Source organism: Palaemon carinicauda, chromosome 41 (assembly GCF_036898095.1).
Source record: "Palaemon carinicauda isolate YSFRI2023 chromosome 41, ASM3689809v2, whole genome shotgun sequence".
NCBI classification, from domain to species: domain Eukaryota; kingdom Metazoa; phylum Arthropoda; class Malacostraca; order Decapoda; family Palaemonidae; genus Palaemon; species Palaemon carinicauda.
In genome coordinates, this window is record NC_090765.1 from 53,294,927 (window position 1) to 53,309,707 (window position 14,781).

Consider the following 14,781-nt stretch of genomic DNA (forward strand, 5'->3'; position numbering starts at 1 on the left):
TAAGATGATCAGATTTTGAGGTCAGACCCAACACTGAAAGCAAGGTTCTTAATCAATGTTCCCCCACGATCAAGCACAATTGGTAGTGCTGTTGAAGATGGCATGGCACTTGGGGCCATCCACTGGTCAAGTACTTCATCTTTACCAAGTGAGGAATGTGCATCAAAATCTGGTTAGGTTCTTTGGAGCGGTGTAAACAAGAAATAAGAACAGGGGAGGATGAACTGGAGAAGGTAAGCTAGTCCTTTTCTGTCTTGCATCAGAAGATGACCCCACTTCACCAAACTGCCAGACTATGGAGGGTCATTAATCAGTTAATAATTATGCTGTAAAAGGCTATAATAATAATTGGTGCTGTTGAATCAAAGTAAATAAGGGTTGATATTTACTTCACCTGTAAATTAATAACTTTTATAATATGCCTTATTTTCTTAATGACATTACTGTACTGAAGTCCAAAAATTATTGTAGTTAGAGGTAAAGGAAATTAGGGAATAATAACAAACTAACATGTTTAGGTGTACAAGATGCCTTTATTAATACTTGAAAAGTACGGAGAAGAGGCACTTTTTAGTCACACTAAAGTGTACCATGTAGGAACATACTTTGTTGTTGGCGACCTGACAATAAACAGTACAATTAGAATTGCTGTGATGGTTGGATTTAATGAGTCTGCCTACACCCTCACAAATTACTGGATAAAAGTGAAGTAAATTATGTGAAGAAAATGTATTTAAAGAGACGACAACCTTCAAATGACTTTTCAGATCAGTACATATATCTATATATATTATATATATATATCTTTGTGGTGGTGTATCAGGTCACAGGTTACTGGCAGAGGCTTTTGCCCAAGAGCCATTTCATCAGCTGCAGTTTGACAAACCAAAATCTTAAGAGTAATGACAGATAGGATTCTTAATAGGGAAAATATTTGCTGTGCATCATTATTTTTATAAAATTTTGATGTCTAAAGTACGTCTGCCCAATAATCAAAATAAAACCATTATTCATCAAACACATGTTATGGTTCATATGTAAAAGAGAACATGAAATACTGCAGTGGGTCCATAAGCTAGGCTGTAAATTGGCCTCTGTTATTGGGAGTTCGACAGTGAGGTAAGATTTACTCTGTGTTCACATAAAATAGAGTGTTACAATTGTTACATTTTTAATTTATCTTAAAAGCAACATACAATAATGCCATTTTGTTACTGGCAGAATTAAAGTCTGGTACCAGTCTAGATAAACACTCCATTAAAATGTGACAATATTAACAATAATGAACCTTGGGCATTTTAACTGCAAGGTTATTTCTATATAAATCTAACAGGAAAAGTAACCTTCACAAAATACCCAGGAAATGCCCAAAAGTGCTTAATACGTCACAATCATGAACACAGCCTTTGTCCGCACCTGACACGGCTCGTGAGCAGCATTTGAGTTGTAGCAACCATTCTAACTTTAGATGAAAAAGAACAAAAAAATCATGACTGATCACCATTATTTCACTCATAAATTAATCCTTATAAAAAAAGACAAATACACAAGACCATTTATTACAAATTAAGTGTAAATGCAAGTGCCTATAATAAATGCCTTTTGGCACATTTGCAATTCTTTTCGTATAAATTAAAAACTTTACCCTAGTAAATTTAACACGAGCAATCTCTACAACTTTTAAAGAACACAATGAAGCCCTCAATAGCACTTGCTTCCAAAATAGTGATTAATGTGGTCATCTATCATACAGTACAATGAATATATAATTTATGTAATCTATGCATTATCTACAGTTTTCATGAGTCATACAGATAATTACAAAGGAGATACACATCGTTTCCCATAATTTTCAAATACAGTACAGTATTACAGTGTTTAAAACCTTAATACTAACATGGTCGCTGTCCTACCAGACACTTAAATCTTTAGAAATTTTTGATCAGTCTACGAGTACACTAAAAAATGGGTTGCTACAGTTTGAGAATCAGAATCTGAACTGGTGCTTACTGAAAACAATAATGTAAAAAAAAATCCTGAATAGGTCACTGAAGCAACACGAGGAAATAAGAATAAACAAAAATGACACGTTGTACACACGCTGGTTTACTGCGGAAAAACAGGACCAGGTGATCAACACGGACACGGGCATCATAAATACTAGACACGGATCTAGACCTATGGGGGCGGGTGCAGGTGGATGTGACTCAAAACAGTGACACCATCAGCTGATTGGCGGCAGTTTTAATCTTGGTTGGCGGGATGTGTGTGTGCATGTGCTTGCGTATGTATATGTATACTATAGTATATATATATTGTATATATATACATATAGAAAAATATACATCACAGACGTCTCAAAGTCAATGAAATGCTAAACAATGTGTAACATTGTTTCTTTAAGTAAATTTGAACAATCAATTTTTTTTTTTCATCTGTAACATTCATTTGAATGAGACATTACAACTCACTGCCTAATGGATACAATGGTATCTTTTCATATCTAACATACATGTATCTCTTTACAACATGTACTGCATGCATGTAAAGTACGCACGATCCAAAAGTCTTCATAAATATATCATCCATATAAATACTACATACACACTCACATACACAAATACATGATTGTTATAAATTTCTGTATATAATACAATTCAGTGTAGTCCATATTATATCAGATTGAATAAAAAATAAAAATCTAACTAAATCTGAGATGATAGTGGGATCCTTGAGTCACCTCCTTGGCTGTCAACTAACTATTGTACAAGTTTGCAAGCCATTGCTATTCCTTAAACGATCTACCCATGTGCATGCTATTTCTCATGGTAATGTAGGCAGATCATCTATAACAAAAAATTGTTTTTTTTTTTTACTTTTTGAAATGTTTAAGGAAAAAAATTGTAATGGAGATAAATTTTGAAAAATGCAATACCAGATAAAATTTTATATCACACTTAATGGCCTACAAAGTACTGTTTATAAGAAAATAAAAAATATTTCTTCCCTGCATGGGGAGTATGTTAAAGGAGTGGCAATGACTAAATATTGGTTTTGAACACATGGTGGAGGCACTGTTGCGTCCTCATATTAAGTGGAGTTTGTTGCACCTCATGGGGGCATCCCGAGAAGCTGTCAAGAGGGAATCTATATATGATGAGGGCAGCGTATAGACAGACGTGACACTAACACACAAGTCACTGTGAACCTATTGTTTGCAAACTGCAGTCCTAGGTATGGTTCATTTGCACATGAGAGAAAAAAAAGGAGATTAATGTGGCTGTGTGTGCTCTTGAGCTTGTAAGAAATGCAGATGCTGTGGAGGCATCTGCACAATTGATTTGTACACCGTAACAGGAAAAACTAAGACATCAATAGGAACTTGGCCAGTGTGCTGAGGGACATCATTACACACACACAGATTGGACTACTGTAAGAGCTGTCAAAGACACCGTTAACATGACATTTATAAAAGTCCTCCTTTGTCCGCTGGGATGGGGAAGGGTGAAGGGGGGTAACAGAGTAATCAGAGCTAAAAATGAACAACAAGTACTGCATTATCTTGGGCCATCATCATCACAATGTTAAGAGACAGAAAGTAATGAGACTAATGTTGGTCCTACTGATGTCCCAATTGCCTGGATTGAAGACAGCTTCCGGGACGGCCACATCAGCCTTATGTTACAGTGTGGAGGGTTTGCTGTGGCTTATCCTTGGCTGTATGGGTAAAGTCACACTTTACACAACTTCCTTTAACCTTCTACTGTTTCTTGGCTATGCCAACAGGCATACGTCTGTATCGGAACATGAAAGCTTTACCAAACCACTAATGTTGTAAACAGTGGCCTGACTGCACAAACACATTTTTTTTAACTCATTAAGATCAAAATCCAAGAAATTTCAATTTAATTCAATCTTTAAACTAGTTCAGGAAAATTGTCATTGTAGTTACACCACTAGACATCAATGTTGCTAAACTGTTATGTTACACTCTGCTGCGGCTGTGGCTAAACCAGACTGATGCCTCATGGCCTCATTCACTTTACCTGTCATGGAACGACTGAGAGTTTGGGAGTCTCTCCTCTTCAGAAAAAAACCGTAGTAGAAAGAATGATTTATATACTGTATATAATCTAACCCTCACAACATGAAGGTTTCTGCTTTCTTGGGAAACATTATACCTACACGTGTGACAAAATGCCTTTACATGTCAGCAGTTCTATATTGCCTTAAAGAATGTGGCACAACCAATACATCAAGCACCAAATGTTTAAAGGATTATGAAAAATAAGTTTATGTGGATTTAAAAAGCAAAAAAAAGTATCTTGTGAAAAAAAAAAGTTTATTTTTCATTGTAAAGTAAGCCAGAAAAATAAAATAGTTACAGTAATTGATCCCCACGTATTCAGGAACTTGGCAATTATTTTCAAGTGAGAGGGCACGGCAGCCCATCCGTCCACAATTTATCACAAGTCGCAAGGCACTTTTACTTATCACCAGCTTACCACTATAGGGAAAAATTAGTTGAGATCTGCAACCAACATCATTTTAATACAGTGTTGTACTTTCCTAGTAATGACTAAAAGAACAAAATATTAGGAAACATTACCACCTCACTTCATGATGCAATGATACCTGAAGATTTGTGGTGCCACATTCTACAATATTGGAAATACCATTCTCACTTCAGTAAACAAACAATAATAAAAAACTACCATTCAGTAACTAGGAAAAGTGATTTTGCATTTCAAATGCTACAAAGAACAATCAACTTTCTGTCATCACATGACTCATTTTGGTAACAGGAGACATTAATCATCATTAACAAAGGAATTCTATAGAATTCTCAGCCTAATACAAACTTCCTTCTGGACAAGAGACATGGGTGTACCGCTTACGCAACCCAACAAGCTTTTCACAATATCACAGACCAACAAGGTGTGCATGTGGTGTAGCTCCTCCTAACATGCTGTCCTTAGTCGCAGCTTGGCTGACCTTACATCACTAAAACTTGCACTCTTTCAAGAGCCAAGGCTCATCAACCACAATCTCAGCCAGACGTTGGTTCGTTCAACTTTTACTTCTAACTGCTTTACATGCGCACTACTACAGTTCTACAATCTCTAGTGTATGTAGCTTTATTCATAACTTGTACAGTTTAGTTATCTTCAAGGAAAGTAGTACGCTATTTCCAAGTGAATACTCAATTTAATTTCATCCCGGTTGTGCGAATGCAAAGTTTGGCTGAAAATGTAGCCCTGTCAAACATGACATAGTTTTATAACTGAAAGACAAGAAAGGATAGTGTCAAACTAAGAAAAGTGGTTTGAAGGAGGAAAAGAAGGGGAAACTTAAGTGTGTGAGCTGTGACTCGCGTGCCTCCTCTACGGTCACTGGTGATGCACACACGAAACAACGAGTGGAGGACTATAAAAGCTAGTTTAATGAGCTAGGCTCACCTACAATATTCCTAATTACTATCAGTAACACTAGGGACACATCTGTGGTATGGTACAAAAAATCAACAGTCACTTACGCCATTAAGAAGCTCAGCTTTCACTTTGATATTGACTTAGTCAACAACTTTCCATTCAGTGCACAAATGCTCAGTGTAATTAATGTATAAGACAACATCACGAGCAAGCAGTTTAGAGTCCAGCCAGCATGTCATGAGCCAGACTGTTATAACTAACACCAGCCCGACCCACCACCCACCTTCACACTCACAATTGCCCAGAACTGATGATGATTGCTCATCTAGCAAACCCCTCCATACATTAAGGATATTACCTTCTCCATTATGGTACCATTTGTAATGTCCAATCTGTATGGAGGAGGGTATTGTAGGGGTATGTAATCAGGCAGGTGCCAACAGGATGTGGATACTAGCACCACAGTGTACTCTTGAAATGGGTGCAATGGGTCGGGCAACCTCCGCAACACCAGACCACAATGACAGTATAGAAGGACTGAGACCTCCACAGCAAAATAGTCCAGTACATAGTTATACACTTGCGGCTTATGCGAACAGCTATTGCCTAACACTGACCATGGCAGGGCAACCTCATGTCATTATCAGTTTTACCTGCACTTTCACATCTAGTCAATCCCTGCCAGTTTTCTACATCACAAAACCAATTGTGAATCAAAAAGGAGAAAAATATAAAAAAAAGAAAATGGGGGGCTGCAGGTAGGCATGAGGTGATTTTGGCAGTCATGTCGCACTGGGAAGCGGCCGGGTGATGTAGGTGGTGTAGTTGGTATGAGGGAACAAGGGGGAGCAATACTGCAGGGCACTGGATACAACCCATGCCCACACTAACCTACCTTGTACTATGATCTCAGCCTCATAACTCAGTATTTATTACTGAGCAACCAGAAAAGAAAAAATATATACTGTATATATAAACTGTAATGGGAGAAGGGAGCACAAGAGCTCCGCCATAACACTAATAAAAAGATAATATGAATGATAATATTCTCAATAATAACAAAGATATCTGGTATAAGTGGGCTGGAAAAATGATTGTTGGTGAGCACATCATACATGGTGTGAAGCAGTGACTAGATCACAAGGATACTCAACGCTGCAGATGTGTGCCCTGTGTCTTGCTCGCCCTTGCTGCAACTTGGCAACTACTTATTTTAATCTCTTTAGAGAATAAGAAATACGACAACAATATCAATACCTACTAAATTTGAAAAAAACTAGGTATGTAACACAGTTACTGTCACTGGTTCAAAACCTTTGATTTTACTGCTTTACAAGCAGATGTGGCACTTAAAGTGCTTACAATATTAACTAATTTCTTATAAGAATGTAAATATATATATAAAATTTATATTTTTTAAATATTTGGGGAAAATTTTGGTATTATTCATTCGTAGACATGCTATTTTGTAACTTGTGTAGATTTTGTAAGTTTTGCATATTTTCTAAATTTTGAAGACTTTGCTGCAAACTATGCACTGGCTTGGCAAATGGGATCCCAAGGTGAGTGGTGATGTGCTTGGATAGGTAATCGGCTCGGGCAAACTTCTTTCCACACACTTTGCAAGGGTAAGGTTTCTCCCCCGTGTGAATACGCAAATGACGATTCATATCCGAACGACCTCCGAAGGCCTTCCCGCACACCCCACAATTATATGGCTTTTCTCCTGTGTGAGTGCGAATGTGGAGCTTCAAGTTTTCCCGTCCTTTGAAGCCCTTTTGACAGAACTGGCATTTGAATGGGCGTTCCTCATCGACCCGTGAGTCTGTAGCAGGAGGAAGAGGTGGCTGCGGAAGCATAAGGGCTCCCCTTGAATCAAATTTAAATAAGTTATTTGGGCCAGGGGGAGTGCTGGTCCCGGGCGTAATAGTGGTTATGTTGGCGGTGGCTGTGCTGAATGCAATAGATGAGGACGGAGGAAGGCCACCAGTAGGAGTTGTGGTAGCAGGAGGTGAGGGTAAAGCCAATGGGGTTGACGCTGGGAGAGGAGAGCGAGGAGGTCCTGCAAATGCAAAACCTGGCGACTGTCTAGGGGAAGCTTGTGGTGAAGAAGCTATACTTGGTGGACATGAAAGACCTGGCCCGTCATTAACACGTACCTCACGTAAAGTATCAAGTGAACAGTCTGCTGACCCCTGGCAATGACCCTCAAAACTGGCCACATCACGGAATGTCAACTTGCACTTAACACAATAAACAAATTTACCTTTATTTTCTTCTTCTTCTACTTCACCTTCCTCCTCCTCTCCATCTATTTCACCATCTTCAGTTTCTCCCTCCTCATATTTTCTAACGCCATTTTCACGGTTAACTGCTTGAAGAAGGGCAGCACCAAATGTGGTGGGAGGCTGGGATGTGGACGGCCGATCGGCATCCTCCTCTGGGGGTGGGTCTAAGCACTCTTCTTTTAAAGTTACAGATGCTTCAGATTCACTCTTTGAGGATTCATTTATAAGAAGTCTATGGAGGTAGGATTCTTGGAGACTTTTCAAAACTTGACGTCCCTCTTCAGTCTCCGATTTCATGATTCGATCTAAAGCATCATGGTTGGTTCTATGTTTAGCAAAACTCTTGTGATACTTGAAACACTGACCACATACATCACAGCGGAATGGCTTCTCACCGGGCAGCTTAGCAGTATGGTTTTGCTCCTGATGACGTTGAAAAGCAGACTGATATTTATAACGTTGGCCACACTGATCACACTTGTATGGCTTTTCCTCCTCGTGAATTCTAATGTGTTCCTCTAGGTGGTGAGGTGAAGGAAGAATCATTGCACAAATGTGACATGTGATACTCCCTCCTACATTTTTTTCTCTACCAGCTGTTGATGTAGCTACTGAGGCTACTGCAGCAGCTGCTGCTGCTGCTGCTCCCACACTTGGCAGTCCTAACCCCAGAGCAGATGATCCTGCAACCCCAGATGGACCACCTAAGCCAAGGGGCAACCTAGCCCCAGGAGGTATTGCTTTAATAACATCAAATAAGTGCATTAAATCTTTAGGTGGTGATACTCCAGAGAGCTGTTGTTGATCTAAAATTCCTGGAGGGAAGTAATGCTGCAGAGGATGATAACCCAGGGCCAAAGCTTGTTGTAGGAATGCTACTTGTGGTGGAAGAGGTCCACTAGTGCTTAGAGGGCCTGCAAGACCCGCAGGAGTAAGACTGGTATTACTTAATCCACTTGCTGTTAATGTTGGTGAAGGTACAGAAGACGGGGGCCCGGTAGATTCAACAGCCACTTCCCCCTCCTCTATGATAACTTCAGGTGACTGCATTGTCTGAAACAAAAATCATTGTTTAATGATATGGCCCCCAAATAATAATAAAACTCTATAAGCAAAAAAGGACTTAAAAACAAAAGCTAACATTAAGAAAACAGACACCAACTGGCATTACTGTATTTGTTTAAATTTCAACCTAGAATGATTAAAATTTCTTTTAAATTATAGTTAAATAGGAATGTGCTCCAATTGCATAGATTAGCAAGAATATACAGACTTTCCTAAGTAGAGTACTATAGCTATAGTTATCTTTAAAAGGGTTTCCAAAAGTGTATTTGTTTGGGATCCATAACAAACTTTCTACAGAAAGCTAACAATAGTATCAACATTCTATCAAGTTTTACTTATGATAAACTCGAATAGTAAGCACAGTATTGATACTGCAGTTTTGATTTCATTATTATGAACCTCAAATTTCACTAGTAGATTACAGTCCTAGTAATATTATACATACTGTATTTCTGTGGTCTTTAGTTCTTAATATTTGTTGTGAATTATGATAATTTGTAAAAAAGATTAAAACGACAAACTACATATTGGACATGTGCCCTCTATGCATAACATACGCAGCTCATGGTAGAGAAATAATTAATGACCAAAAAAATAGCATTACAGAAATTGTAAGTTATGAGATAATGTAGTTATGAGATAATGTACTATAAAATGCTTCATGTATCTTCCGAATCTATTTGGTAGTAAAGTTTAAAAATTGCTTCTTTAACGTGGTTACTTTTCATACTGCAAAATTTCATCTTATGGAATGTAACATCCAACAACGTATACTGTACATAATGCGGTACATATAGTAATACCTCAGATATCAAATACTCCACAACTCAAATTTGTGATCGAAAAAATTTTTAAAGCAGAGATCAAAACCAAACTTGAAGGTCAAATACTATTTCTATTCATTGATAAGGGAAAAATTGATCTAGTTTTCGAAAACTTTTGGAATAAATTATGTTCATCTTCGAGGTATGCAATACACTTGTAATGTACTCTAGTTTACACTTTTTGGGTGTATGTTAGCCTTGAAGTAAATACTTTACAAAAAAAATTTTTACCGAAAAGAAGGTTACAGCGATATTAGTACTCAAACAACATTGCACACAAAGTAACAGGTTTTTAATTACTGTAGACTCCTCGGTAATTCTGAAGACAGTTTGAGAATTTGATTTTGAGACTCATAATGTTATTTATACGGAACAATTACTAAAATCCCATACAGTATAGGTTTACTTGGATGTATTTTAATACTGTACAGGTAATAAATCTTGATAAATGAACTTTTAAAAAAGGACTTTTAGAATACAAGAATGTATAATTTGATAGGAACCTTTCTCTGGAATATATCTTGTACTCCTCTCTTGATGGCTCAAATTACTGTATTATAATGATTCCACAGCACTGAATATACAAGCATTAACCTCTTGTCTTGAATTTGAAAAAAATAAACATGACAAGACTTACCATAGGTCCTCGATCATCATTACTATCTTCCTCAGAGTGGGTAGAAGATCTGGCCTCAGTAGGAGTTATAGTGGTTTGGCCTCCGGATATCTTAGTTATGGACGGTACTGGCCGGTCGGCATCCTGAAAGCAGAATTTACATAAGTTTCCGTAAACTACATTGGATTTCAACCGTAAGGAACTGTACCCTCTTTACCAATGAGGAATTAAAATTTCATAAGTATCAAAGAAGTCTTACGAAAAATCTAAAAAAATATAAAGGACATTTTACGAAGAATGCGAAGAATTTTTATGGAAAGTACTGCAATGTCAGATTATTTATAGATTTCTTCAGCAACATATCTTTCGAAAACAATACTTTTAAAATCTGCTCCAAGTGGAGTACTTTCAATAACTGTTGTACTTAAAGAAGATCGAATATACTGTAGTTATATTTACTGTACTTGACATGCTAAAGACAAAACTGTAAAGATGTCAATAATATACCTCTTTACTACAAGTTTCAGCTAGGCTTAGACCAGATGGTCCAGCCATTGCTGAGATGTGCTCAGTAGTATTTTGTTCTTGGGATGATATATGGCCATTTGGTGTGTCTGGTCGTGCTGACTCATTGTTTGTTTCACAAGTTTCAGATCCCTCATCGCTGCAACCTGTAGATAGCCTTCGTCTTTTATGGACTGGAGAAGAATCACGTGACGGTGGTCTTGAGCGGAACGCTGGTAGTAGAGAGGAAGCAGATACAGGTAAATCTGGATGTAAAGCTGGTAAAAGAGGGGGTGGAGGTCTATCCTCTGACCCCACAGGTCCCTTGGGACTTTTGCTGCTACTCTTAGTATTGGATTGAGCTGGCGGAGTAGCAGAATTTGTGGTGTTAGTGGATGGAGAAGTAGTAGTAGTGGTAGTAGTAAAATGACTTGAGGGTTCATCACTATCCCTCGTATAAGGGGGCGGAGGTGGCGGTGGTAGCAGCGGATGTTGGAGAGGAGAGGGATCTCCGGTAGTCTGTTGTCTGCAAGACCCTTTATCTGAAGCTCTCTGGCAGTGCACAAAAGTGCAGCCAGATCATGTTGTTCCACCGAGACCTCCCCATTGTATATGAACTCGATGAGCGTCCGCAACTCGGAGTAGCGAACATCTTTTAGTATGACTATGGGGTGTTTATCAGGATGAGCCACCAGCAACTCCTTGAAGTAAGGGGAACAGGCAGACAACACCAAACGGTGAGCCTTCAAGTGGCGCCCCTCGCATGCCAACGTTACATCTACAAAGGTCTCAGACTGCAGAAGGGAGTTGAAGACACGGATCAGGTTGGTCCAGTGATTGTTCCACTTGAGGCAATACTGGTCACTTCCCATCATCAACAGTGCTGAAAAGAAAAAAAAAACTAATGATTGGGAATGTCATATTTTTTTTTCATTAATGGAAATAACATTCTGCTGTTAAAACTATCCAGTAAATAAAGTACCAAGGAGGGTACTTTCAATCAAAGTATACGTTTATTGAGAAAAAAAAAAAAAAAAAAAAAAAAAAAAAAAAAAAAAAAAAAAAAAAAATACTGTATTACATGGATTGAAAACAAATCATGCACTGGCTCATACAGTAATGCATGGTTAACCTATACAATATATAAATATGCTTGAATCTGCAAAACAGGAGAATTTCAAATACCTCAATAGAAAAATGTTTTCTGCATAACTATTAATTCAATACATTTTAGAAGACTGGCTCTATCTATACTGTCAAGACATTTATAATTTGTGATATATATGTGTATATATATGTGTATATACACACACACATATATATATATATGTATATATATATATATATATATATATATATATATATATATATATATATATATATATATATATATATATATATATATGCAATACCTAAAATAACAATAAAATCATTCTTTGTATCAGATTCTAAAAATATATCAAGTAGAGTTTACATAATTTCAAGAAAGCAAAAATTAACTGAAATCACGTCTCTTTATTGTTCAGCTTTTGCTCTCTTTTGCTGTGAAGAGAAATATCAAACAACTTGGGGATAACGATAAAAATCAGATCGAGAAACTGGACGTTTCAATTTCCCCTCTCGATTGGTTGTCCTCACCAGGGTGTGGGTATTGCTGGAAGAGGTCGTCCCGACACATGTTTCGCAGGGCGCGGCCATCCCCGCCTGTCGTACTGCTACATGGGGCAGCTGTTACCTGAGGGGGCTGTGGGGCCAGCCTTCCACAGGAGCTGCCCGACCAACAGCCTATGACAGGAGCCGTTCTCCCGAGATCCTTCAACCACTGCCTGCCAATCACACCCAACTCTTCCCCTACCAAGGCCGCCGTGGTGAACTCTTAAAAAAAAGTTCCGAGGACACGAGTGGACGTCGAGGGGAACGGAGACGGTAGTGGTGGTGATTCTCTTCAGTATCTTTCACTTGTTATTCTCACAGGAGTCTTCCAGATCTACCACCAAAAGGATACTTCCAATGGATGGAAGAGGGAACAAAGACCGAATTGCTGCTGCCTTTTCTCAAACATGCTGATATTCGTCAATGAACGTTCTATCAACACAGTAGCCATTACTTTACTTGTTTTTATATTCTTTTCTTGTTGCTGGATACACTCAACTAGTCTTTTAAATTCTTCTTTAAATTATAATTAAATTATAATTCGTGGATGTTCTTTGGTTTATTTACGTACATGCTGTATTTTAAAAGAATTCTCTTTTCTATCACATATATAAAATGTATTCACAAGTTGCAGTTTCACTGTACTTTAAATTCTGAAAACGTGAATGCAGAATATAAGTAAAAAGTCTAAAATAAAGAATTAAAATAAATTCCACTGAAACGCCACCACATTCTAACATATTTCAACTGATTTTGAAAATTGTGTGAGACCAAGTTACCTCATTCGCCATTTGTACACTTGCGGATATTTTTTCCCCTTTTTTCCAAGATAAAACATGAGAGAATTTTGTCTAATACTTTACTGTATACTAACAATTTTGAATGTGTAAAATATAGTATCAGAAAAAAATAAAATGTATGAAATATATGTACCAGTAAAACAAAATAAAATGTAAACTAGTGAATACCATTCCCTTAATATGAAGGTTGAAAATAAAAATAATAATTACGAAAAAATAGAACCTCACATGAAACGAAATATCATAAAATTGTTCTCAACATTTACCGAAGATGAATGAACCCTTAACATCTCCAATGTTTCTTCAATTGTTCTCATTCCTAACAAAAAAAGACTCAAGGTTATGTCCATGTAATAAATACCTGACGTTAAACATAAAATTCGTATATTGTTGGTGATCTTTATTTTACCCACGTGGTTAAACTCTCCCAAAAACTATAAGGAATTCAGTCACTAGGCTGTTTTATATATATATATATATATATATATATATATATATATATATATATATATATATATATATATATACATACATATATATATATATATATATATATATATATATATATATATACATATACATACATACACACACACACACACACATATATATATATATATATATATATATATATATATATATATATATATATATATACTGTATATATATATATATATTTAATAAATAAATTAGAAAAGGATTCTTTTGCTCAACTGAAGCTTAGTTCGAACCTTGTTTCCAGTTTGATGAAATCTACCACCAGAAAAATTGTTTGGTACACTCGGGCACACTATTCAATCTAATTTCTCTTCCCCTTGTTTTGTTAAAGTTTTTATAGTTTATATAGGAAATATTTATTCTAATGTTGTTAGTGTTCTTAAAATACTTTATTTTTCCTCCTTTCCTTTCCTCACTGGACTATTTTCCCTGTTGTGGCCCCGGGGCTTATAGCATCCTGTCTTTCCAACTAAGGTTGTAGCTTAGCAAGTAATAATAATAACAATAATAATAATAATAATCATAATAATATCAATAATAATAATGTGACTAACTTTAATCTATTCCTGGTCTAACCAACTCATATGCATAAGATTATATTCTTTGCAAATATTTAATCCCCTAGCAATTATTTTCTTGAATTTCATTTTGTCTCAATAACTTTTGAATTTCTTAATACAAATCTTAAAGTGATGCCATCATAAACTGCTAATAATGAAAATAATTCGCCTTGTTGATTCATCACTTTCATAACTGGACGTTTTAAAATAAAGTAACATATTTTGAGAGAAAGTACAAAGTTAAATTTAATAACTTATATTGAGAGAAAGTACAAAGTTAAATTTAATAACACCTTTTGAGAGTACGTGTAAAGTTATCTTGGAAACATGCCAAGAATGTGACATCAGCAGTTATTATTATTATTACTATTAATTGCTAAGCTACAACCCTAGTTGGAAAAACGGGATGCTATAAGCCCAGGTGTTCCAACAGGGAAAATATCCAAGCGAGGACAGGAAAAAGGAAAAATAAAATATCTTAAGAACAGTAACAATATAATAAATATCTCCTATATAAACTATAAAAGCTTTAACAAAACAA

General features: G+C 36.5%; 1 protein-coding gene across 1 annotated transcript in view; it reads right to left on the reverse strand.

The window, feature by feature from the left end:
• Positions 1-513: 513 nt before the first annotated feature.
• Positions 514-14,781, reverse strand: part of LOC137632659 (protein abrupt-like) — a 22,967-nt gene continuing 8,699 nt past the window's right edge. The window contains exons 2-6 of the mRNA XM_068364728.1: positions 12,368-13,035; positions 11,241-11,612; positions 10,733-11,208; positions 10,247-10,369; positions 514-8,773 (exon numbers count right to left, since the gene is read on the reverse strand). Coding sequence (XP_068220829.1) covers positions 6,875-8,773; positions 10,247-10,369; positions 10,733-11,208; positions 11,241-11,612; positions 12,368-12,407 — 2,910 coding nt within the window. The 5' untranslated portion in view covers positions 12,408-13,035 and the 3' untranslated portion in view covers positions 514-6,874. The remainder of the gene's footprint in view (positions 8,774-10,246; positions 10,370-10,732; positions 11,209-11,240; positions 11,613-12,367; positions 13,036-14,781) is intronic.